The following is a 24,196-nucleotide window of genomic DNA, read 5'->3' as shown; positions in this document are numbered from 1 at the left end:
TTCATGGCAGAGAATGGCTGTTAGCCGTGTGTCAAGCCAGTAGTGAAAAGAGTTTTTGCATCGTGTCAACAACGTGCACATCGGGCGCTGCACCTGTTTGCTTTGGACAGCGTGTTAGAACATCTGAATGCAACTGTGTATGTTGACATGCAGGGATGGTCAAACAGCAGGGGGGAAGGGTGCGTTTTGTGCATGTATGTATTTTATTTTATCTTCTTAAGAGGAGAAAATTCAAGGGAAAAACAAGTATCCCAACAAGGTGTCTGAAATAGCTTCACTGTTCCTTAGCACTGATTCTCACAGTATGTGGCTCTCTGCTGGAGGGATGGAGCACCATTTTTCTATAGTGTTTTGGTGAATTCTCTCCCAGAATGGGAGGCAGAGCCTTCACCTTTCAGGCCTCTCTTCTGTGGAGCCAGCTTCTTTAACTTTAGGCTTAAACTTTCCTTTTTGATAAAACAAGTAGTTAGCGCTGGATCAATGACTCCGAACCCTCAGTAAGTTAAGTCTAGGCTTATATGCTGATATAACGAGTGGTTCTTCTTCACTCACCTCTTATTGCTCACTATGCATATACATCACTTTGCACTTAATCATTAGTTACTATTAATCTCTGGCTCTCTTTCACAGTGTATCTTTTGTCCCGTCTTCCTTCCCTCACCCCCAACCAGTTGTGGCAGATAGCCGCCCCTCCCAAAGCCTTGTTGTGCTGGAGGTTTCTTCCTGTTAAAGGGGAGTTTTTCCCTCCCACTATTGCCAAGTGCTTGTTCACAGGGAGCTGATTGTTGGAGTTTTCTCTATATTATTGTAGGGTCTTTATCTTATAATATAAAGTAATTTGAAGTCACTGCTGTGATTTGGTGCCATACAACTAAAACTGAACTGAACTGCATCACTGGGTGTTCAAGCGGGTTGAGATCTGTTTCCTGCAAAGATCATGACACATGGAAGGGACCGCTGTTAGCAGGATAGAAAGAGAAAAAAGGTGACTACTTGGAATATCTCTCTATTGATTTACAGCATTTCCCTCTAATTAAAACCCTCCCATGCCATAGGTACATGTCACTGTACTCTGACCCCTTGTTAGGAACAAAGGTTTGGGTTTTTCCTTTAATGTGTCACCTGTCTCTACATCTGACCAGCCTCTGCAAATAATTCCTGATTACTAGCAATAGTTCCCAGCACACAGTGGCCAGACATCTGGTCCATTCAGTAACGCTGGAAACCACTCCCTGTCAGCAAGAATGGCTTTATAGCCATTCAATAAGGGTATTAGCCATATAAGGTCTAACAACGGGCTAGCCGCTCATGAGTCAATCCCATAGGGCACCCTGGCCTACCTGTTACTGAGAAAAGACTTGTTTTTCAAAATTACATCATGAGGCAGAAATGATTAATGGCTTCAAATCGTATAAGAGGATTTGGTCTGGGCCTGTGATTCCCTGCCTATTTCAATCATGTTGTGATGAAATGGATATAGTGTTAAGCATGCACTTAGTTTCCTACCCCCTCCTCCCGAAACGTGTTACTGTTTGTAAAGCCTGGCACTAAATCAAGTGGAATGCACCCCCCTCCACCAAAAAACAAAACCTGCACATGCTAGTAGTTTTATTTGATAGGATCTGAAGGACAAAACCACTTACTGGCTGTCACTACAGTCACTACAGTTTATCTTTACTCGCTGGCTTTTTATTTTCCCTCCTGCAATTCCCCCACCCGCCCGCCCCAACACAAACTCTTTCCTTGACTCTGTCTAACTCTGTCCTTCTCCCTTCCACCCTTTCTCTCACAGGCTCGCCTCCAGGTTGTCTGCTGCAGAGTTCAAACACTGCAGCCTTCAGCAGCACATGAAACAGTGCTGCTTGGAACCATCCAGAAAGGTGGCACTACAAAGCTCCGATGCCAAGGTGAATTCATCCTCACAGGTGCTACCCGTGCTTTCGCACAGGGGTCGCAGGGGTCAGGAGCTCAGCTTGTTGTCTGTGCTTCTTTCTTTCCAGAAGTTCCCCGTACAAATGTTCTGTGTAGTGTGGGTGTAATCTCAGTTTACTCTCTCAGTCAGCCCTGTAGAAAGTGAAACCAGAGGAATCAACGAGCATCACAGAGGTTAGGCAGGGGCATTTCTGTGCACGAGCACCTTCTCTGGTGTGCAAAAGAAGTGACGGGGTAGAGAGTTGCAGCAGCTCTCGCGTCCTTGACCCTTGCTGGAGTGCGGGCCAAGTCTGTCTCCGCAGTGGCAGGGACCTGCAGGGCTGCCTCGCTCCGTGCCCCCTCTCAGATGATCTCATTCTGCAGGGGGTAGCTCTCTCTGCTGCATGCTGCAGCCGCTTCCAGATGAAGGCTGCAGAACAGGTGTCAGGCTGTCTGTGTGTGCGTTTATGTGAAGCTGTGGGAGTGCTGTTTCTGCTCAGACCCAGCTCGTAAACAAATGTGATTGAGCCAGTTTGTGTGGAAAGTCTCAGCTCTGACCCCTGGTGGTAGGAGCAGGAATTGCATGAAGCGTTGTGAAAGGAATACTAATCAAATGCAATCCTGGAAAATAACTGTCTATTTCGCTAAGTGCTGTATAGAAATATAAGTATTAGGTTACTTTAATTTACATTAGGATACAAATATATGGTTAATAAACAGTCAGAAAGGGAGCATTAAGCCTGTAAGTACTTATTTTATTTAAAGTACACTTTGTGGATAATACTTTGGAACTTTTACTGAAGGTTTTTACAAAACTTTATGTACATGCAGTATTACAGAGTACCTCTCCTTTCAGTTCAACATATTAACTAACAAGCATACAAATCTTTTAACTGCCGATTGGTTGAGTAGGTGTGGTTCTTTGTTACAGGCAGCAAAGATTAAACTGCTACAGGACTGTTGTGGTTGTTTAGACTGTACACTTGTTTAAATAACATAAAACCCATGTCCCCAAAGGCTGATGCCCTTATTACCATCCATGGCATAAAATACATAATCAGCTAAAATTTAGACCTTTTTTGACCAACACTATCCTGCTTATACGCTAATACATAATGAGTTGTTTTACTCTGAAAATACACTCATAGAATTCAAATTTAACTTACTTCCATGAACACTGTGAATGAAGAAAAGCTCATTTTCAATTCTCCTAACTGTGCACACAGGCTGGACAGAGTACTTCTTCCACCACAGTTCAGATGCTTATTGATAACTTAATGACATCTCCTAATTAACTGGCACTGTTGCTTTAGCTTTGAATGATGCACTAATTGTAATTATTTCAATGTGATATGGTGACTATAATGGCTAATGTCCTCTTTTCTCATAAAGTGCTTGATTTAAGAATGTGAGCAACCCACCTATATACCCCCCCGAGCCTGGATCTGCTGGAGGTTTCTTCCTGTTAAAAGGGAGTTTTTCCTTCCCACTGTCGCCAAAGTACTTGCTCATAGGGGGTCATATGATTGTTGTCTTTTTCTCTGTATGTATTATTGTAGGGTCTACCTACCTTAGGGTCTACGTTGCCTTGAGGCAACAGTGTTGTGATTTGACGCTGTATAAATAAAACTGAACTGAATAATTGAATTCTATTAGCACGATCCAGCTGTCAGCAGCTTCAGTATGACTCGTATCAGCTGGCAAGAGGATGTTTGCACATCTGTACTATCCTTAGCCAAACAATCATTTTGTACCCAGCATTATAAAGTGACATGGTTGATGCAATAGCAAAATTCATTGCATCCACCCTTTCTGCTCTTGAAACAATATCACAGGGTTGCTAAAGTGGCATTTTATTTAGACTTAGAAATGGTTCTTACTTGCAGAGTCTGGGAGGTTTTACGACTGACAGCTTCCAGCTGCAGCACTGAATCACTCTTGCTTTGTCAAATTTATTGGGACACAGTCAATCAATAAACAATAAAGGGTGTCACTTTCACAGCAGATAAATACCTTTTAAAAAACAGCGACATCTACTTTTCATGGATTGAAGTCTCGGCAGAATAATAACACAAATTGAATTCATTGTGTTTTACTGGGTATGAGTGCTGCTGGTTTTGCCAGTAGGGATTAATTTTACTTAATTTATTGTGAGCAGATCCTGACATCGGGTATTCTGACAAATGCTAATGTTGCTATCAAACAAGCTGTTGGCGTTGGATCAGCTGGAAACCAAGGACCACTGCAGTGGTTTACTTTTCATCAGCGTCTCCAGCCAAGAGGTTGTCGAATTCTGCTGGGTAAGACTCTGACTCTAAACTGTCGATCTTGGCACATCCTTCACTGGATCAATGGAGAGGATTGGAAATAACTGTCTTTTAAAGTCACTCGGGTTTGATTACTTCTTTGTGATGGGATAAATCAAAATCTGTCATCTCAACATTTTTAAACACCTAATGATTAGCCACAACATTAAAACCACTGTTAGGGAAAGTGACAGCCCTCTGGCATCCCTGGGGCGTGAATCAGTGATGTTTATCATACAGGACTAATTTGCGCTCATTCTCCTTTGCATGGATGCCTTGACGCATGTAGCATAAGAGACACTGAGCAGCCATTCCCTGTCGCTCGTCATGTGTCAAAAACATAGCTGGGGGGTACGTTTTAACCCAAACCACCATCTCTTCCTTAACCCTAACCAACCAAGTTGTTTTTACAGAATAAACTGAGTGGAAGTGAAAGCAACAAGCACGGAGGAACAAATAAGTGCAAAACCAGCGCTCAATTACACCTCATGCTTAATGGATAGATGAAGGAGGCTTACAGTGCGTCAGGATGAGAAGACACTAGAAATGAACAACATTCTGCCCCAGCACCTCACCGACGGCAGCCTCCTCCCCAGCAGAAAAATACACCATGACTTCACAGCAATTTCTTAAAGATAACAACAAAAAGAGGCTGACCCATAGTTTCATACTCCACAGAGTCCACAGGATGCCCTAAAACAGCCCACAGCCGCAATGATCCACAGCTGAGACCACAGGACGCCTCATCAAGAGGTCCCATGTCGACGCGCTGATGGCTGAGAGGTGATCTGGGGCACGAGGGTGGCATACACAATTGTGTACTGTATGTGGTTTTAATGTTGTGGTTGATAAGATGCAAATGTGCGTGAGATGTATGCAGCTGTAAGCGTGTGCTATCTATGGCGCTGCCTTGGTACGTAGTTGTCCAGGATTCGAGGGCTGCAGTGAGTAATGTACTGCAGAGCCGGGTCTGAATAGTTGAAGGGTGGAGGGTTGTACTGCTCCGGGATGTAGTTTGGATACAGGTGGGGGATTCTGGAAGAAAACACACAGGCCAGTCATACTGAAGAAGTAAACATGAAATCACCGCAGTCTACAGGTCATGATTCTGTATTCATATGTGCATTTTTCCGGACAAGGAGATGGTGGCAGAGTCTTGGATTAAATGGGTCCATATGTAGTACAGCCTGGTTGCAGCATCGACCTCTATCGATAGCAGGTGTTCTCTGTAGATTCTACTGTATTTTCTTCTAATCTGATTAATACCCGTCCACGTTTCCACACAATAGACAATAATTTCAGTCAAATTTATGGAAATGTTTGGATGGGCAGCAGTTGTTGTGGAATACTCACTGACTCATGCATATTCATGCAGGCTCCAGCACAGTGTTGAAAGAGGTTGAAATCTGGGGCTAAAGCTGATTAAAAACATGAAACACACATCCCGAATGGCTCTCTAGATTCACCGTCGTCTGATTAGCCATTCACTGGTGTCTGATGGTATATAATTACAGTTGTTCTTTGTGCAAATATGTATATCCTCACTGATAATGAGGTACAGGCTGTGGAACCTGCTGTACCATGAGTCATTCTGTGAATAACAGACCCAAAACAAAAACACATATCTTGCCAAGTGATTCTTTGTAATGCTGCCAATTGAATGTGCAAACCTCCTCAGACCCTTTGTTTGTTTCTTTATTAGAGTTAATTTTGTGATATTGCTCAGTCTAAACTGCAGTCGGAGTGTTGAAATGTTATATCCAGAGCTGATTTTATAAGATATTTGATGCAGCCTGATGGAAAGAGTGAAAAGAAGGAAATAAAACTATAGCTGCTCTATCATAAGGACTACAATCATATTATTATGTAATCCAAGTATCTGTTTTTCTCTGAAAACATGATAACTACCTCCCTGGATTTTTATTGTTCACTTTACTTTAACAATCTCAGAATGCTTGTACCGTCCCCTCCCTGTCTCTTTGGTCTCAAAGTGTGCATACAACATGCCTCATTCACCCATTCACACCAACTCATACAATATATCCTCAAGTGCAATCTCACCAATTGCACTTCAGTGAATGCATTCACACTCTGACGGACACATCGGAGGGCAACTTGGGGTTAGTATCTTGCCCAAGGATATTTGGCATGCAGACTGGGGAAGCCAAGGATCGAACCACCAACCTTCCAGTCAGGTTGTAGCTGATCTGCTCTACAACCTAAGCCTCAAAAAAACCAACAGCAAGCCACTCTATTACCTCGTTTGGATGCTCTACGTCCGTGCAGAAGTCATAAACAGATCCTCTGTGGTGCACTTTTTAACGCACACACACACAGATATATATTTAATATTTATCTGGATATATCAGGTCATCGAAAGGACTACATAAAAAACACATAATATAAAAAGCTTAAAAAGATCAAAAACTACAGTTTTTGTTGTTGTTGTTTTTTGAAGAAGAAGACATTTCAAAATACCGTTTTTTTCCCCCACACTATAAGGCACACCGAAAATCCTTTAATTTTCTCAAAAATCAACAGTGTGCCTTATGTATTAATTCTGGTTGTGCTTACTGACCTCGAACTGACTTTTATGTGGTACTTTGGTAAGCTATGAAGCCGCACCGCTTGATAGATTGTCGGAGCATTACTGCTACTATAGTCAGGAGTCTTGCAGAGTAATACCTACTGTGCTTCAACATAATATTATGGTGTGTGTATAAGGACCCCGAAATGGCACCTGTTAAGAGACACGCTGAAATTCCCCAACTGTCAAACTCAGACACTGAAGATGAAGAATTTGATGGATTTGTGGAAGAGGAATGAACTGAAAAAGCGAGTGTATTGTTCTATACTTTTTGTGTTACAACTGAACAATGTTGAGAGTTATTTTGAATGAGTTGAATAAAGTTCAACTTATCTGACAGTTTTGTTTCGCTTTATGCGCCTTATAATCCGGTGCGCCCTGTAGTCCAAAAAATACGGTGTAAATTGTAACTTTCTTGCTTTCTTTGCATTCTTTCCTGGAGCACTCTGTGAACCAGAATCTAGCAACTAGCAATAAATAAATAAATAAACAAAAACATGTTTGGGAATTTGAAGTCATTTCCAGTCCATTGAGATGAAAAAACTAAAGTCAATATTTTAGATGAAAAATACACAACCTAAAAGTCAGTTGCATGAATTAAAGACAAAGCAAGCTCATAAAGAAAGCGCAAATAATGTGTGTGTTCCTCACAGCTCTAATTCCCTGCACCTGTGCACCAGTTTTCTTATTTTGGCTGCTCATAAAGAAGGGGAAGGGGTTATCTGTCTCACCCTAGCGCTAGCATTCACTACTTCACTACATCTATGAATCTTCACTGTGGTCTTCGCTTTCTCTTCCTGCCTTGCAGCTCCAGCTTCAACATCTGTTGTTCATTACAGGGAGTGCAGAATTATTAGGCAAATGAGTATTTTGTCCACATCATCCTCTTCATGCATGTTGTCTTACTCCAAGCTGTATAGGCTCGAAAGCCTACTACCAATTAAGCATATTAGGTGATGTGCATCTCTGTAATGAGAAGGGGTGTGGTCTAATGACATCAACACCCTATATCAGGTGTGCATAATTATTAGGCAACGTCCTTTCCTTTGGCAAAATGGGTCAAAAGAAGGACTTGACAGGCTCAGAAAAGTCAAAAATAGTGAGATATCTTGCAGAGGGATGCAGCAGTCTCAAAATTGCAAAGCTTCTGAAGTGTGATCATCGAACAATCAAGCGTTTCATTCAAAATAGTCAACAGGGTCGCAAGAAGCGTGTGGAAAAACCAAGGCGCAAAATAACTGCCCATGAACTGAGAAAAGTCAAGCGTGCAGCTGCCAAGATGCCACTTGCCACCAGTTTGGCCATATTTCAGAGCTGCAACATCACTGGAGTGCCCAAAAGCACAAGGTGTGCAATACTCAGAGACATGGCCAAGGTAAGAAAGGCTGAAAGACGACCACCACTGAACAAGACACACAAGCTGAAACGTCAAGACTGGGCCAAGAAATATCTCAAGACTGGTTTTTCTAAGGTTTTATGGACTGATGAACTGAGAGTGAGTCTTGATGGGCCAGATGGATGGGCCCGTGGCTGGATTGGTAAAGGGCAGAGAGCTCCAGTCCGACTCAGACGCCAGCAAGGTGGAGGTGGAGTACTGGTTTGGGCTGGTATCATCAAAGATGAGCTTGTGGGGCCTTTTCGGGTTGAGGATGGAGTCAAGCTCAACTCCCAGTCCTACTGCCAGTTTCTGGAAGACACCTTCTTCAAGCAGTGGTACAGGAAGAAGTCTGCATCCTTCAAGAAAAACATGATTTTCATGCAGGACAATGCTCCATCACACGCGTCCAAGTACTCCACAGCGTGGCTGGCAAGAAAGGGTATAAAAGAAGAAAAACTAATGACATGGCCTCCTTGTTCACCTGATCTGAACCCCATTGAGAACCTGTGGTCCATCATCAAATGTGAGATTTACAAGGAGGGAAAACAGTACACCTCTCTGAACAGTGTCTGGGAGGCTGTGGTTGCTGCTGCACGCAATGTTGATGGTGAACAGATCAAAACACTGACAGGATCCATGGATGGCAGGCTTTTGAGTGTCCTTGCAAAGAAAGGTGGCTATATTGGTCGCTGATTTGTTTTTGTTTTGTTTTTGAATGTCAGAAATGTATATTTGTGAATGTGGAGATGTTATATTGGTTTCACTGGTAAAAATAAATCATTGAAATGGGTATATATTTGTTTTTTGTTAAGTTGCCTAATAATTATGCACAGTAATAGTCACCTGCACACACAGATATCCCCCTAAAATAGCTAAAACTAAAAACAAACTAAAAACTACTTCCAAAAACATTCAGCTTTGATATTAATGAGTTTTTTGGGTTCATTGAGAACATGGTTGTTGTTCAATAATAAAATTATTCCTCAAGAATACAACTTGCCTAATAAATCTGCACTCCCTGTATATCTGCTACCCCTCCTCTTCAAATGTCCAAACCATGTCAACCCTTTCTAACTTCCTATCCTTTTGTCATTAACCGCCCTTAATACTCGTCTCCATCCACACTGTCTTCATTGTGCATTGCATCTGTTGCTTTGGATGGTTGACCCCAGCTATTTAACTCATCCATCTTTACTACCTCTAGTCCTTGCACGTTCACTGTTACATGACTTTAGATACTGCCGCCCTCTTATTCACATACATGTATTCAGTCTTGTTTCCACTGCCTTTCATGCTCTCAAATTACAATGTGATCTGTGAACATCATAGTCCATGGACACACCCTTCTGACCTCATGCCTTCGTTAGTCTAACAGTGACCACTCTGAAGCCTGTGCCCCCAGTGCCCAACACCTACATCTAACATCAACATGTAACAAAATTCGATACCTGATATACTGGGTATATTTTCAATACCAAATTATACACAAAGCTAGCAGCTAGCAGTTTCCCCATTGCCTGCCTTCATGCTAAGCTACGTTCCTGCTCTCTGTAACTTCATATTTACCACACAGATATAAACGTAGTAACTTTCTCAGGTAAGTCAGCACACAAGAAAATAGTAGTCAGTAGTTTCCCTTTCAAAAAAGGTTTAAACTATTCCTTTAAAACAGGAGCGTCAAACATAAGACCCGGGGTTAGATTTAGCCCACAAAAGACTCCAACTGGAAAATGTTAAGAAGGGTCGAGATTTTGGACTTCTAACTGTGTTTTCATAAGTTTTACAGGTTTTCCTACTGATCAAGACCTCCCACGTGGTCATTCATACTGCACTAAAGCAACTAAAGAATAGGTTAAAAAACAAAAATTATTCTGTGAATTAGAAAAAAACTAGCAACCAAACTTTTGCTGTAATTTTATACATCTATTTTAGATACATTTGGTCCACCATGTAAAATGAGTTTGACATCCCTGCTTTAAAACATTGCAATAGCTGACTGATTCACAGTGCTGTTTTAGACATTTTGCTGAAAGCCAACATTGTCTCTAATTATAAATAAAACCTGAATGATTTGTTCCACCGATGAATGTTCTCCCCTCATCAATACACTGGTTTAGGCTTTATTGTACCCGTAACTATTCCTCAGTGTTACCCAAGTGCAGTTTCATAACTCGGCCCAAAGCTGTTAGTAGGAAGTGTCTTTGTTTAATATAGCAGTAGAGTGGGCAGTCTGTACTCCAACTGAGAAGTTAAATAGGAGGACGACAGTGCTGCAGCAGCAGAACAGCAGACAGGATTTAAAGCCTTCAAGTTGCTGCAGAAGATTGTCTCTGGGCAGACCTACTTGACTACTGTACCTTGAAATGCACAGTGTGTAACTGTGTTTGTGCGCAAGCAGTGTATGTGCGTGTTGGCCCGGTCACTCCTTGCAGCAGTATATCTTTTGATGACCTGCAATAAACCTCGTTTCACCCTGCCCAAAGGAGCTGCTGACCCACCTGAAAGCATGTTTTATATTTATTCATTAGAGTTTTAGTGCCCCACGAAGGTCTGGCTAATTTGTAGGCTTTGTCTCAGCACAGCTTTTGTGAGGCTGTAAAGCTCATTACAGACCAGAACACATGAGGCCTGATGCATGGTGCTCACTGTGCGCCAGGAGACAACAGTGTCATATGAATGAAAAAAAAGAAACACTGGAAATTAACACCGCTATTCTTGGATCTTAAAGGGCAGTGAGTTCATGGAACATTAATTCTTAGCTATCAAAATGTAGTGTTAGTCAATGAAAACACTAACTTTTATATTTCAGTCTGCATTCATGTTATTCATAAATTTAAAACTGTATATAAGCTCGTGTCACTCACTCTCCAGTAACAGTCTTCTTGCGGCAGCAGAAGACGCAGGCCAGAACAGCCAGGAGCAGCAGCAGCAGCAGAGGGATGCAGATGCCCAGAACCAGCCCCAGGACCAGGTCTACCTCTGTGTCTCCCACTCGGCCTCTTTCTGTAATAGATCAGCCACTAATGAGCCAAATAAAAAACTTTGTCTTGTCTTTACAGGCCCGTGATCTCTCAGCCTCAGACACAACACATACAACTCAGTAAAAGGAAGACGAGTGAGATTTCTATCAAACAATGGTTGCTATGCAACCTGAGCAGCGTTTTGAAGGTTACTAATTTGGTAACTTGATGTAGAACCAGGACGGACACAAGATGCTCACCTATGATGCAGGACTGGCGTTTATTCACGTCAGTCTCGTTGCAAATACACCGGTAGCCACCGTAGGTGTTGGTGCACAGAGCAGGGTGGTCACACTTATACTCGTTACTACTACACTCATCCACGTCTGTAGGCAGGGAAACAGTCTTACTAACACTGCTATGCTTCTGCTAATAAAATACACAAAACTACATGCATAAATATCCAAATAATGACGTCAGAGTATGTATGTGTCGTCCATGCAACAGCGTTTATGCTAATGTCTTTAATGCTGAACTCCAGTTGAGTAGATTTTTTGTGTGATTAAAAGTTAAAAATAATCTTTATTTATCTTGTACCATGTCTCCGTGCAGCTTTCCAGTTCATCGTCTGTCTTAAACAAGCTGTGTGCATATAAACCAACTTTCTTCTGATTAGCTTTCCCTCACAAACAGAAGGCTGGATGGGTGTGGCTTCTCTGCTTGCAGCTATATTATTGACATCTTACAGAAACAAGTGGGCTAAAACCTTTGAGAAACTTGGAATTTAGCGGAGTCTGAAGCCTGAACTCTTGCATGCTCTGACCTCATTACTTGAAACTTTGGCTGTGTTTATAATCGGCATCCACACTAGTAACAGCGCATATACAGATAAAAGATATTTTACCATTAACTTCTATGGCATGGATGCCATAGTGGCTGCTGATTCTGGTCAGGTAGTCTGTGATGTACCAGTGGGGGGTGTCACTGGACACTTTGATTCGATATTCGAGCACATCTGGTGTGAATCCCTGATTGATCTCGGTGATGTTATAATACTTGTTTGTAAAACCTCTGGTTAACATCTCATCCAACTGAGAGAAAAAAGAGATTATGATTGTAAACTACTGATAAACCTGTATTACTGTTACAGATGAACGTGTTACCAGACATCTCTGATGTACAAACACACCTGTTGGATCCCACCAGCTGTGTTCTTTTTCCAGGTCACAGAGACATTGAACATGTTATAGCCTGTCGGCAGAAAGAGCAGCTTTAAGCATCTTTGCTATAATAATTTTCCATAAAACACCAGAGGAACAGGTGAGCTGTGATGAAGCTACAGGGGAAACTATATGGGTGCGCTTACCTGGGGGATTAGGAGAGTCACCTGCAGAGAAACACATTAGCTGAGTTATAATAAACCAGCAGGTATGCTCTGCTGTAGAGCACAACTACAGTTTTTACATATGCAGAGACTACAGCAACTTCAATTTGTGCCTTTCTGAGTGTGGAGGTGATTGTAATACTCCATCACTTTTAAGAGAGTCAGTTTCATCAATAGGCTGTACATAAATGATGGAAGTAGGCACCATGAGTTAGAGCATATTTAGAAAGTGTCATGGTCATAATCCAGTTTTGGATTCCTGTTTTGACTCCTGAATTCAGCTGCACAGTGCAGTATGTAGAGCACTATATCTCTAAGATTAGGTTTAAAACTTTCCCTTTTGATAAACCATAGAGTTAGATCAGGTGACCCTGAATCCTCATTTAGTTACGCTGCAATATACCTATTCTGCTGGGAGTTTCCTCTTCATTCACCTCTTTTCTCTTGGTGTTTATATGTCACTATGCATTTAAACATTAGTTATTATTAATCTCTGACTCTCTTCAACAGTGAGTCTTTTACCCTATCTTCCGCTCTTCACCCTCAAACAGTCGCAGCAGATGGCCCCGCCCCTCCCTGAGCCTGGTTCTTGTCACAAAATTAATATATTGTTAGTGCTTATTTAGTGCTTATTGTTACTTGCTTTTAATATAGTTTGCTTCCAGTCTAAAAGGGCCAACTCTGAGTAGAATCTGAGCCAAAAGTACTGACAGGAAACTGCATGCTTTTGCAGAGAACAGGAAGTTTTAGCGCAGAGCTGCACACGCATATTAATAAACCAGAAACAAAAAGCGGAACTAAGTAAACTGTGTGTCGGTGTGACGTAGTGCAGAAATACGGATTTAGCTGGCAAAGAATTCAGACCTGAGCGTGTGTGTTCGTGTGTTCGGGTCTCCATTTCTGGAAATGTAAAATAAAGATTATTTTTTGAGCTTGCCCACTCTGAGTTCAGTCTTTCTCTGTCGCCAAAAGAATTCAAAAGAACGGAATTTAATATTCTGCTGGAGGTTTCTTCCTGTTAAAAGGGAGTTTTTCATTCCCACTGTCGCCAAAGTGCTTGCTCATAGGGGGTCATGTGATTGTTGGCCTTTTCTCTGTATGTATTATTGTAGGGTCTACCTTACAATATAAAGCGCCTTGAGGCAACAGTGTTGTGATTTGGTGCTGTATAAATAAAACTGAATTGAAGAGTTGAATTCCTTTAGCATGATCCAGCTGTCAGCAGCTTCAATATGAGTCGTATCAGCTGGCAAGAGGATGTTTGCACATCTGTACTATCCTTAGCCAAACAATCATTTTGTACCCAGCATTATAAAGTGACATGGTCTTTCTCATAGAGGGTTGTCTGAATGTTGGAGTTTTCTCTCGAATATTGTAGGGTTTTTACTTTACAATATAAAGCACCGTGGGGCAACTGCTGTTGTTTTGATTTGGCCCTTTATAAATAAAACTGAATTGAATTGAACTGAATAGCAAATAGGTCCTGGATTTAAATCCTCTGTTGTATTTATTACATGTGGAGTTCCCATGTTCTCGCAGGTATTCTAGCTTCCTCCTATGCACAGACCAATGACATGTATGTCAGCTACATCTGTAGATGTGAATGTGAGCATGAATGCTCATTTGTCTCTTGTGATAGCCGACAGACTGGTGACCTCCCCTAGCTGGGATAGGTTCCAAGTAAAAGACAATAAATGGTTTGGATTCATTTGCTGTTTCAGGGTTGATGAAGCTTTTTGAATCTAGTGCGTGTACATTTATTTGATTTCCTGCTGTAACTTTAGAGGTATTATAGTAATTACAGTGGAGGCTATGTGTTGAACACCTGTTAAAGTTTCCACAGTTCAAAGAAAGTTTAAAAGGGTCATCAAAAAGAGGAAGTACTCTTTGTCACTAACTAGTCATTAACCAACTCACTCGCTAAGTAAAAACTTCTCCATATGAAACTGGTTAAGATCTCATTAAGACTTAGAAAAACCTATTTAGTTTTTTATTTTTTCTCAAGACAATTTTTTCTTATAGGTTAAATAAGTGCATTGTGTCAGCCTCTACACTTATAAGTGTAAATATTAATATTAAATATAATGTCTGGGGCTTGCTATTTGTACGCAAAACTGTTTATTCCTCACATTACACAACTCACAAATTACACACCTGTCCTGAGCTACATGACTATCTGCAAACTGTCATCTGACTCACTCTAATGCATTTATGGACATTTAGACTTTGACTGCCACAATAGTCCACTACATGTGAGGGTGAACGTACCACATCCTTCATCATCCTTGGAGTTTTTATATCTGCAGATGCATTCATAGGTGCCAAGCTTGTTCTTACACTCATACTTGGCATTTTGACAGTTCTGAATCTCCTCGCACTCGTCTTCATCTATAATACAGACACAAAGAATGAAGTAAAGACGTTTTAAAAAGCTGCATTATTATTCATGCTCGAGTGCTGAGTGCTCACTACCTGTGCAGTTGTGTCCATCTCCATTAAAGCCTTCCATGCATGTGCAGGTGTAGCTCTGTTTTGTGCTGTTGCAATAAGCATATTTGTGGCAGGGGAAAGGAAAAGGAGGGATGCACATGTCTGGGAAAAGGAAGGTGCAGGGTGAAATTATGGGGTCAGTCATGGTGGTTTTTAGAAGGTGATAATGTGTTGACAAGTAAAAAAAAATCTACATACTACTTTCAAAGCACTTGTATCCTTTTTTCCCATTAGCGAAAGTGTTATCAGGACATTCACCACAGGTGAACTGGCCAGACTCTGATCGGCACTGCACTCCTCGGAAGCAGGGCTCGCCTCCACATAAATCTGTAGTGTTCTCACAGAATTTCCCACTGAATCCCGTTGGACACAGACACCCCACCACCTGGAAGGTTAGGCACATTGTAGATCACACATAGCGTTCCTATTTCACCACAAAGCTGCCCTCTCCCTTTCAATAAACTAACTTTCTTCAGATTGGTTGCCCTTTCCTTAAGAAGGTCCAAACCACAGACTGTAAATAAAACACAGTTGTGGCCACTGTGAGGTTGCCCACTGGTTTCAGAACTGGACTGGACATTTTGAAGGAGGTATTTGGTCTTTTCAGGGGGAAAAACAACCTAGAAGGGAGTGTAGTGCTAAGCTATCAGCTAACTAGCGAGCATGGTTAGCGAGCATGGTTAGCACGCTCCATAAAGTGTATGCCTCTATTGCACAGGTCCAAATTCCTGTTAAACAGTTTTGTAACCCAAGCACTAACTTTTTGGAGAGTCTGTATCAAACATCAAGCCATGTTTTTGGTCAGTTAATAATGCTAAAAGGCATTAACAGCAGAAACATAGTTGAAGTGTCCAGTTGAGTGACTTAAGTTAGCAAAGGTATTAACAGACAGCTATTAGCTACAGTCAGTGTTGCCAAGTCCTCAGTAAGGAAAATGATTGGTTGTCCTAAAAGTCACTAGAAGTTGCTAAATGACGTCATCGCCTAATTTGCATAGTTGGTCATGCTAATATAATTGTAACCTACGTTGTAGGAGAGAAAAATAACGTCGCGGAAGAGACATAAAGTGAGTAAAAAACATCCTAAATGCATTTAGAATTTATTTAGAACTACAAATTAAATGTCTTTTAGCAATTATTGTTTTTGTAATGTCACAATTCCAACCTTGCTCCTTTATCCGGGCTTCCACCGGCAAAAGTGACCCGAAGTAGGCACTCTGGTGGAGTTACTTTGTGTGTGTGTTTATAAGCAGTTTTAAACCTTGTGATCCACAAAACGGCATAACAGTAAAAGAACTGACTGCGTTTTCTTTTACAGCGGCTTCGCTCATGCGCGATTCATTTGCAGTTTGGACCCATAGGTGTGAACATCTCCTGCCTTCATAGCAGCTGGGGGAGGACTATCCTCTGCCCGTGAGCGCTTTGGCACGGGTGAGGTGCCCACGGCAGCACCGCTGCTTGTTGAGAAGAGCGATATGCGCTTTCACGTCAAAAGGTCGTCATAAATAAGTCTCCAATAACACCAGAAAAAGTAGCCAGATTTGTTGCTAGTCGCTAAGGGGGTCTGAAAACTCGCTAAATATAGTGACAAAGTTGCTAAGTTGGCAACACTGGCTACAGTTGCCTGTGTTGTGACACCTCCTAGTCAAAGAGTAGGAGGATATAAATACATATATTTTTGTTATGTTAGGGATGATTAACATTCAGTATACTATGAGTTCTTGTCAGGGCTGCCGCTACATCATCTTCAGTTACACCTGCTTATCGCTGTTCAAGGTTGACACTGGCACAAAGCTGCAATTTTGTAAACAGAAATCATGAATGCCATGACAAGAAATGCTGCAGTTAGATGAAAGTGTCAGCTCAACTGAGACAATAGAGCACCTGAAACTTTCCCTGCAGATGGTTTTCAGTGATGCTGTCATACTGGCACGTTCCTCCGTTGAGGCAGTTGCAGACACGCAGGATGGGAGTGAAGAGGGAGCTGCCCAGTTTGTCACTGACCTTGATGCTCAGCTGGACAGGCTGGGTACTTAGAGGGGTCCAAGTCAGGTAGCCATTACCTGGACAGGAGAGAACACAAGAGGCTGTAAACACCTACATCACTGAAACAGCATTTCATATTTTTTCATGTTTTGTGTATTTTGTGACTTGTGCTCGTCACTCTCAGCATTACAGTCTACTGACTCAGCTCTGAAATGTCCCATCTGCTGACAGACTGCACTGCCGGCTACAGCGGCAGCCTCTCCATCCCTCTAACAAATGTCAACATGTCATCTGTTGACGTTACGGAGAGTCTGAGTAGGTGTCTCACCGCTGTTGATCGAAGCTTGGGGAGGCCTGGGTAAGAGCAGCGAATAAGTGATGTTGTCTCTGTTGGCATCCTCAGCGATGATCTGAACGCTGACCTGGGATTTGACCTGAGAGCGGATCACTGTGGGCTGTGTCACTATGGGAGGCATGTTACCTGCCAGATCACAAAAACACTGTATCTAATTATTACAGGTCAGTGATAAAAATGCACCATTGTTTTTTAGAGACGAGTTCAGACAAGTTTACCTTTGATCAGGGCCAGATTTTGAAATTCTGTCTCAGCTTTCAGAGTCTCCTGGCCCAGTTCAGGAACACCGGTTGCTAGTGTGTCATGGACACATTGCATGCTGCTTTTACAGGTTCTTGTCAGCTCTTCAATCTCAGCAGGACTGATGCTTTTCAGCAGGTTCTCAGTGGGGGTGACCACCAGTGAATTCATAGGAGTTAGAGAGGACAATAGGCTCTCTGGGCCTGGGACTGCCCCTAAACACACACACACACACACACACACACACACACACACACACACACACACACACACACACACACACACACACACACACGATTAAAATTATACTGCATTGTTTAAAAGTACACATACACAATTAAAATGAGCAAATTCTGTTTTATGCTTCATCTCCTGTTATCTTTGGGACAGAAATGTTGATGTTAATGCAATACATCTCTTCAATCTGTCATGAATTTACTAAATTCTACAACAAGCTGTTTCTGCTGCAGTGTTGTTTTGCTTATTAGCCAGCTAGCTGGCAAGCAAGGGGGAATATTGAGTCAGTCCACAAGAGATGTTAAGCATAAATCAGTTAAACTGTTTTAAAACTTGAAGTAAGTCCTCAGAAAAGTTTCCAGAAACCCTGCTCCAATAAATCTGAATCTGTAGTTGTTTAGTATTAAGGATAATGATTTAACAACAGAAACCTCAAAAGGGAGCTCAGCACAGCTCAAGAGTATAAATAAAAACAGTAACACAAGCTTAAGTCGTAGACTTTTGCCACCTAGTGGCAGCATAGCATTCATTTGGAGTTGTGCTTCAGACAAACTGATGAACATCAAATAAAAACACTCCTCTCAGAAATGATTTGTATTAAGCTAATTCTCAAAATGCCCCAACCTGTTTCTAAAAACAGCAATGATCCACTCACAGGACAAACCAAAGAGATGCAGTTGTTCCTCTGCAGGGGTGCTGACATCTGTCGAGCGAATGGCCTTGCCATCGGACATGAGGAAATCATCAGAGGGGTTGGCGCTCCAGAGGCCCATGAGACCCACGGTGCGGTTGAAGAAGGTCTCAGGAACCTCCACTAAGGCGCACAGCTGATTGCTACCCCCACTTCGCCACACCACCACGTGGAGGCCGTTGGCATACACAGCCGCGCAGCGTTGCAGTTCAGTACAGCGCACTGCAAAGTTATTCTTACTGGCATGTACAAGACCTGAATGGACAGCAAACATATATGCATCATATAGTTACGACTGTAATGTGTTGTTTATAATAGGTTTCAAATCTGTAATACTTCATACACGTGCCTGATTTACTGTTACATAATTGTTACATACTGTTTAAAAGGGATCTATTATTACTGCTTTTCCTCCTTTTTAGTCATGTATACACTGTTACAGTGATGGATGATTGTATTAAATGTGTTGAAAATTTAAAATAATGAGGTAATAACAAGGAAATCTCTCTGAGCCAACTGGTTCACTTTGCTCATCTCAGGCACACGGCTCAGGCTGTGATCACAGACTCCTCACCCACCAGCGGCATGCAAAGCTTCTCTAGTACACTTTAAGAATAAAAATATACACTTGATCCACTTGAGATGTGTGTGGTGATTATTACCAACGGTGACTGGGACTTCAACGTCATCCACCAAAACTCGCAGTCTGCTGTCCTTCTCTGAACTCCTCCATTCAATCTGAAAATTTCAAATGTTTATCTGGAGCTTGGTTCATCCATGGAATATCAACAGTATCATCTAATATCTATTTAAGCCTGCATGCATCTTGCAACGAAAGAAGCATAGGAAAAATATGGAATTAAGATTTCAGATAAATTCATTACTGCCTAAAGATTTTGACACTGAACCTCATGTACCTGCCACAACAGAGATGATCGCACATGTTCAGTCAAATTGATATAGATCTATGTGCAGCAGATTTCTACTCTTTTATGGAAAATAAAGAAAGTGTAATCATCTGTTTACTTCCCGAAAGTTAGAGGATTACTGCCATGTGCATTTTATAATGAAGTGGAGATGATAAGTTTAGCTTAGAAAATCTCACTTAAGCTAAAAATCCATCTCCTGAGTTAACTCCCAGAAGTGAATATGTATGCTTTCCCAAATGGAACTATTCCTTTAGCGCACACAGACTTTCTCGCTCTTATCCTGACCTTGCCAATGCCTTGGTAGAAGGCAGCCATGCGCACCACCGCTGGGACTTCAGTGATCCTGTTTGCGTCTGGGTGTAGCCTGTCAATCTGTCCTTGCAGGGTGAAGATATTAGAGCCGGTGGCAGATGAGAGACGCAATATCACAAACTCTCCCAGGGCCTTGAAGGAGTATGTTCTCCCATCGAAGGTGATGAAATGGAGGCTGCCATACACCATTGCTGCACGGGGGGAGGATTGAGAAATTAAAAAGTTTTTCACATCTTACTGTCAGGGGCTGAGCCTGTGACCCAGCTTTTAGATTTTTTTATGTTAGATTGCGATAATGTTAAGTTTTTGTGTTATTATTTAGTCAGGGTTTAGTTGAGTTTTATTCTAGTTTTTATTTCATCCATGTGTTTATGGGTCTTTTCCAGTCTTCTGTCTGTCTTGCCCATATGGAAAAGAAATAGAAAAAAAGACTTGGCTTACTTCATATAGTGAATCATATCAGGCTTATATGATTTACTATTGAAAGTGGCCACTTCCTCATTACTTTCATATACTGTTTTAGTAAGTATCCAAAACAAACAAGTTTCATTTATATAATTTTTCAAGGGATCTTATATCTGTTTTCACTCTTGTATGCTTTTCATACAAGTTTCACGCAAGAAACTTTATAAGATTTATGTATATCGTTTCCATATGGGCGTCCTCTATGTTTAACGTGTAGTTATGCCCGTGCTTTTGTCTTCCTTATCTGTTCCCGTATGTCTCTCTTTTTGTTCTGTTTCCCCAGTGAGTCATGTGTTTGTGTTTCCATGTCTACTGTCAAGCTTGTGTTGTCATGTCTACATTCCATTACATTTCTGTTTTATTTTGAAAGTTCTAGGTTTTACTAGTTTGGGTTTTCGTTTCAGTTTTCGCCGCTGTTCATTTTTTGCCTTTTGTATTCATGTTTTTCGGCAAAATAAACGACTCGCCTTTTGTTAAAGTTCATCCACTTGGGTCCACATCAAAAACACACTGGCTTCTCAGCCGTGACACTTACTTATACAGACAGATTGATATGTATTAGTTTTTCTTAAAATGGAGCAGCCGCTCACCTATACCCTGTGTCACCTTCTTGGATTGGGTGAAGCCGTCAGGTCTAGTCCAGCTGTAACCTTGACAGCGGTCCAGCGGCCTCTTGTCGAGGTAAAAGTGGCAAAGTGGAGACTCCATACAACACCATTGAAAGGGCAGGAGATCGTCATCTGAAGAGAGAAGTTTAATAAAATAACATAGTCGTGTTATTTCATCAAGCGGCCGTGACAAGTTTGTACATTACACTAATATGTTAGTTAGTAGTTATACTAGTTTTGTGGCTGATTTGACAAAAGAAAATGCCTGCATTACCAATATGTTTCTGTATGCTGTATCCAGAGAAGTAGCGCTCATTGTATCCAGCTAGCAGGGCACCATCAGGTTCATACACACACCTCTTCCCTGAGCCATATATATTGGACAGGACTGAGCGGAAGGTCTGCCCCTGTGCACTCCCCCACCGCTGACCCCTCAGCTTCACCACAGTTGGACTAGGCACAGATGTATCCTGCATAAATAACAGATCCTCCAGAACCTGGTTCCGTGTGCAGGGACAGGCAGGCAGCCCTTTTGTCCACTCATCAGGATCAGGCTCCATCACTGCCCACTCCTGGCACCTGAAGCCGGGATCTACGTCTGACCCCGTCGGTCCTGTCAAATCATAGACCAGCTGGCCTAAGTTCCCCATGGTTCCTTTCACTTGCTGAGGCCTGTATCTTCCCCCAGGGCCAAAGAGGTTTTCAGGAGGGACTGGGATTTCCTTGATAGACAGCTTTCCATTTGTGTAGCCAATAAGAGCATCGTGGTATTTTCTCTGACCTGGGCCCCATTTCATCTCCCCGTATCGCAGGAGGGCAAAGGAACGCGCTCCGTCTGTGGTCAGGATACACTGGAAAGTGTTGCTCTAAAAATAACAAACATTAACTTTAACTAACTCAACATGTTGCAACAAAAAGTAAATTTAATGAATTCAATCACTTATTCAAAGTGGCTAATAAATGTGTGCTTTTGTTTTGATGTACTTTGCTTCTAGTATTGTCAGTACAAAAGAGCAACAAGAGCTTAGATATAGTGTAAAAGTGATCTGATGAAGACTGGTGGCAGCAGATATCACTGCACTCTGCATTCAAGTCCTTCAGGGCAACACAGCCCCAAGGTGGCACCAGAGCTAAATAAAACAGCATGTTCCAGGACTCAGGACTGAATGCCTTTCTTTCAGCTTACTGTTCAAAAGGCTCACGTTGCATAAAAGAATAACACGTAAATGAGGTCAATCTGACAAGTAACCAGTTGCACTCCCTGCTCAATCAAACCTTTTACTGGAACTGGTACATAAGAGCTTTCAGGAACAGGTAGAGCCTGAATCAGAGGTTCAGATGATAAACTGGTCATTAACTTTTCCAGTAAACACTATGAATGTGAACATATTTAGCCCAGTATTATAGTAAAAAAAACACACACACAAAAAAGCACGTTACTGCATTGTTGTGAGACGGAGTTTGGTAGTTTTGAAAAAAGTATAATAAAGCAAAACTTTTACAAACATCATTAACATCAAAACCCACTTTTGCTCTTTTTATCTTGCTTTCTTATGAAACTACTGATTATGACCATATGCAATGTTTGTGTGACATGTCCATACAAAATAAGAATGCAAGTGTTGGCTGACACTCACCTCTGAGAAGCTGACCTTCTGGAAGGAGACAGGCATCACATCGTCCCAGGTGATTTTGAGGATCCAGGCAGGGGTAAAAGCTGGCTTGTTTTTCAGGCGCTCAAATTTTGTTACTTCCTCAGCCGTACGATTAACCACTACCTGGGAGTAGACATCTGACACATTCCCTGTGTGGTATTCCTAACATTTAACAAGAAAGGGAGTATTAAAACAAAGCAAGTACACCATGGTGAGTTTGCTCTGTAAGCTGTATCTCTTTAAAAGAAAACTAGGTTGTTCTTTGTCTCGGTTTTACTTTATTGTTTCAACCAAACAAAATCATGTAAAATGAACTTCAAAAGTCATTTTGATCCCAGCTTAACAATGACATCTGATGGCATTGAACCTGATAGAGGAGCCGTCCATTCCCTTGAGTGAGGTCTGCATCATCCCAGAACACAGCTAACAAAGTCAAGTTCATGTGGTCAGGGAAACCACTGGCGAAAGGAGACGGGAGGAGATACTGCTCATTCTCAACAACAGATTGAAACTGGACAAGCCCATTATCAGAAAACTAAGAAAACAAAAGGAGAGACAATATCAGACAAACATTAAAATACCAATCTTCTCCTATGAAACTCGATATTTATGGCTAATTTTACTGCTCTCCTCACTATATTTACTTCATTATAAAGAGCTGAGTGCAAGAACTCCCACTGCTGTAAACCTTTAAGTAAAATCTACATTATTTGCATATTTTGTGGCTAATACCCTGCTGCAATTAGTACATTGCATGTACAGTATGCGTAATTCAACAAATGTATAAGTAAGAAAATGTCATTCTCATTTCTGAAATGTGTTGTTTCTATTATATTACTGCATTTGCATCACGATTTACTCATTAGTTGCTGCTACTTTGAAGGAACGTTCTACAACATTATAATAAATGGGGCACTTTTGTTCCAGTATTTATAGATAATTGTAGTAAGAACTCACATAAATTCTGTCGTACAATTTCCCCATGAAGGGGAAGCCCATTGGTGGTGTGATATATGGAGAATTTCCATCTTCTGTGTCTATGTTTACTTCATTATCCCCGACATCATCTCCATAGGGAAATAGATTTCCCTCTGTGGGGGGAATAACAGAAAATTAATAAGTTAAATATTAATGTGAACATATTAAAGTCATCAACTATCCAAATCAGTTTGCTGTAAACATGCACAATTATTGTTTTGATTGTTTATGTGTCATTAAAAGTAATCCGACTGAGCTTTGCTGCTACCCCAACATGCTGTGAGCTAGACTATTGTCCTTTTTGCTAATACAACATGCTGAAAACTTTCTTAAAGCATGCTCAATCATCCAGAAAAGGCAGAAAGGTACATAAAGTTGATTCTTTTAATCTGAAGGTAGTGTTTGTCACTGATCCAAGTCTCCACTGAGGACTGAAGGAGTCCCTTGGATGAGTGACGAAGTGTTTCTCCCACTGAAAACACTACGTTTAGCTAGCAGCCTAATCTACATTGTGCTAGATAAACATATTTAACCACCTCAGTGGTAATATAAAGAAGCACTCTGAATCCACAACCATCGACTGAAAACGTGTAAATAAAGGTAAGGTTTTCTTATTTCTTTGTTTTTTGTTTTCGTTTTGTTTTCTCATTTTGCAGGAATGTTAGCTTAATCAGTAAGGCAACGCAGGTATACTAACAAACGCCTTTTTAATTACACGATATATT

General features: G+C 41.5%; 1 protein-coding gene across 1 annotated transcript; it reads right to left on the bottom strand.

Moving 5' to 3' along the window:
* Nucleotides 1-1,748: 1,748 nt before the first annotated feature.
* Nucleotides 1,749-23,929, bottom strand: LOC120741674 (mucin-4-like). Its single transcript, XM_040044671.1, has 20 exons — nt 23,451-23,929; nt 22,861-23,028; nt 22,476-22,655; nt 21,113-21,704; nt 20,821-20,970; nt 19,739-19,956; nt 19,187-19,262; nt 18,489-18,779; nt 17,575-17,811; nt 17,330-17,482; nt 16,900-17,078; nt 15,215-15,401; nt 14,999-15,118; nt 14,795-14,914; nt 12,509-12,529; nt 12,332-12,393; nt 12,047-12,233; nt 11,403-11,528; nt 11,047-11,185; nt 1,749-5,252 (listed from the first exon to the last, which is right to left on the bottom strand). Exons 1-20 carry the CDS (start codon nt 23,490-23,492, stop codon nt 5,111-5,113), a joined length of 3,390 nt encoding a protein of 1,129 aa, XP_039900605.1. The 5' UTR covers nt 23,493-23,929; the 3' UTR covers nt 1,749-5,110.
* Nucleotides 23,930-24,196: the final 267 nt, after the last annotated feature.

Source organism: Simochromis diagramma, unplaced genomic scaffold, assembly GCF_900408965.1.
Source record: "Simochromis diagramma unplaced genomic scaffold, fSimDia1.1 OVJJ01000486.1, whole genome shotgun sequence".
NCBI lineage: Eukaryota > Metazoa > Chordata > Actinopteri > Cichliformes > Cichlidae > Simochromis > Simochromis diagramma.
Note: the sequence above shows the minus strand (reverse complement) of the source record. Positions and strands in the feature narration are given on the sequence as shown.

Coding starts and splice junctions, on each gene's coding strand:
- LOC120741674 (XM_040044671.1), bottom strand. CDS start 23,492: ATGGGCTTCCCCTTCATGGGGAAATTGTACGACAGAATTTAT. Junction 23,029..23,450: donor AATTGTACGACAGAATTTAT/GTGAGTTCTTAC, acceptor TTGTTTTCTTAG/TTTTCTGATAATGGGCTTGT. Junction 18,780..19,186: donor TGAAGTCCCAGTCACCGTTG/GTAATAATCACC, acceptor CTGTCCATTCAG/GTCTTGTACATGCCAGTAAG.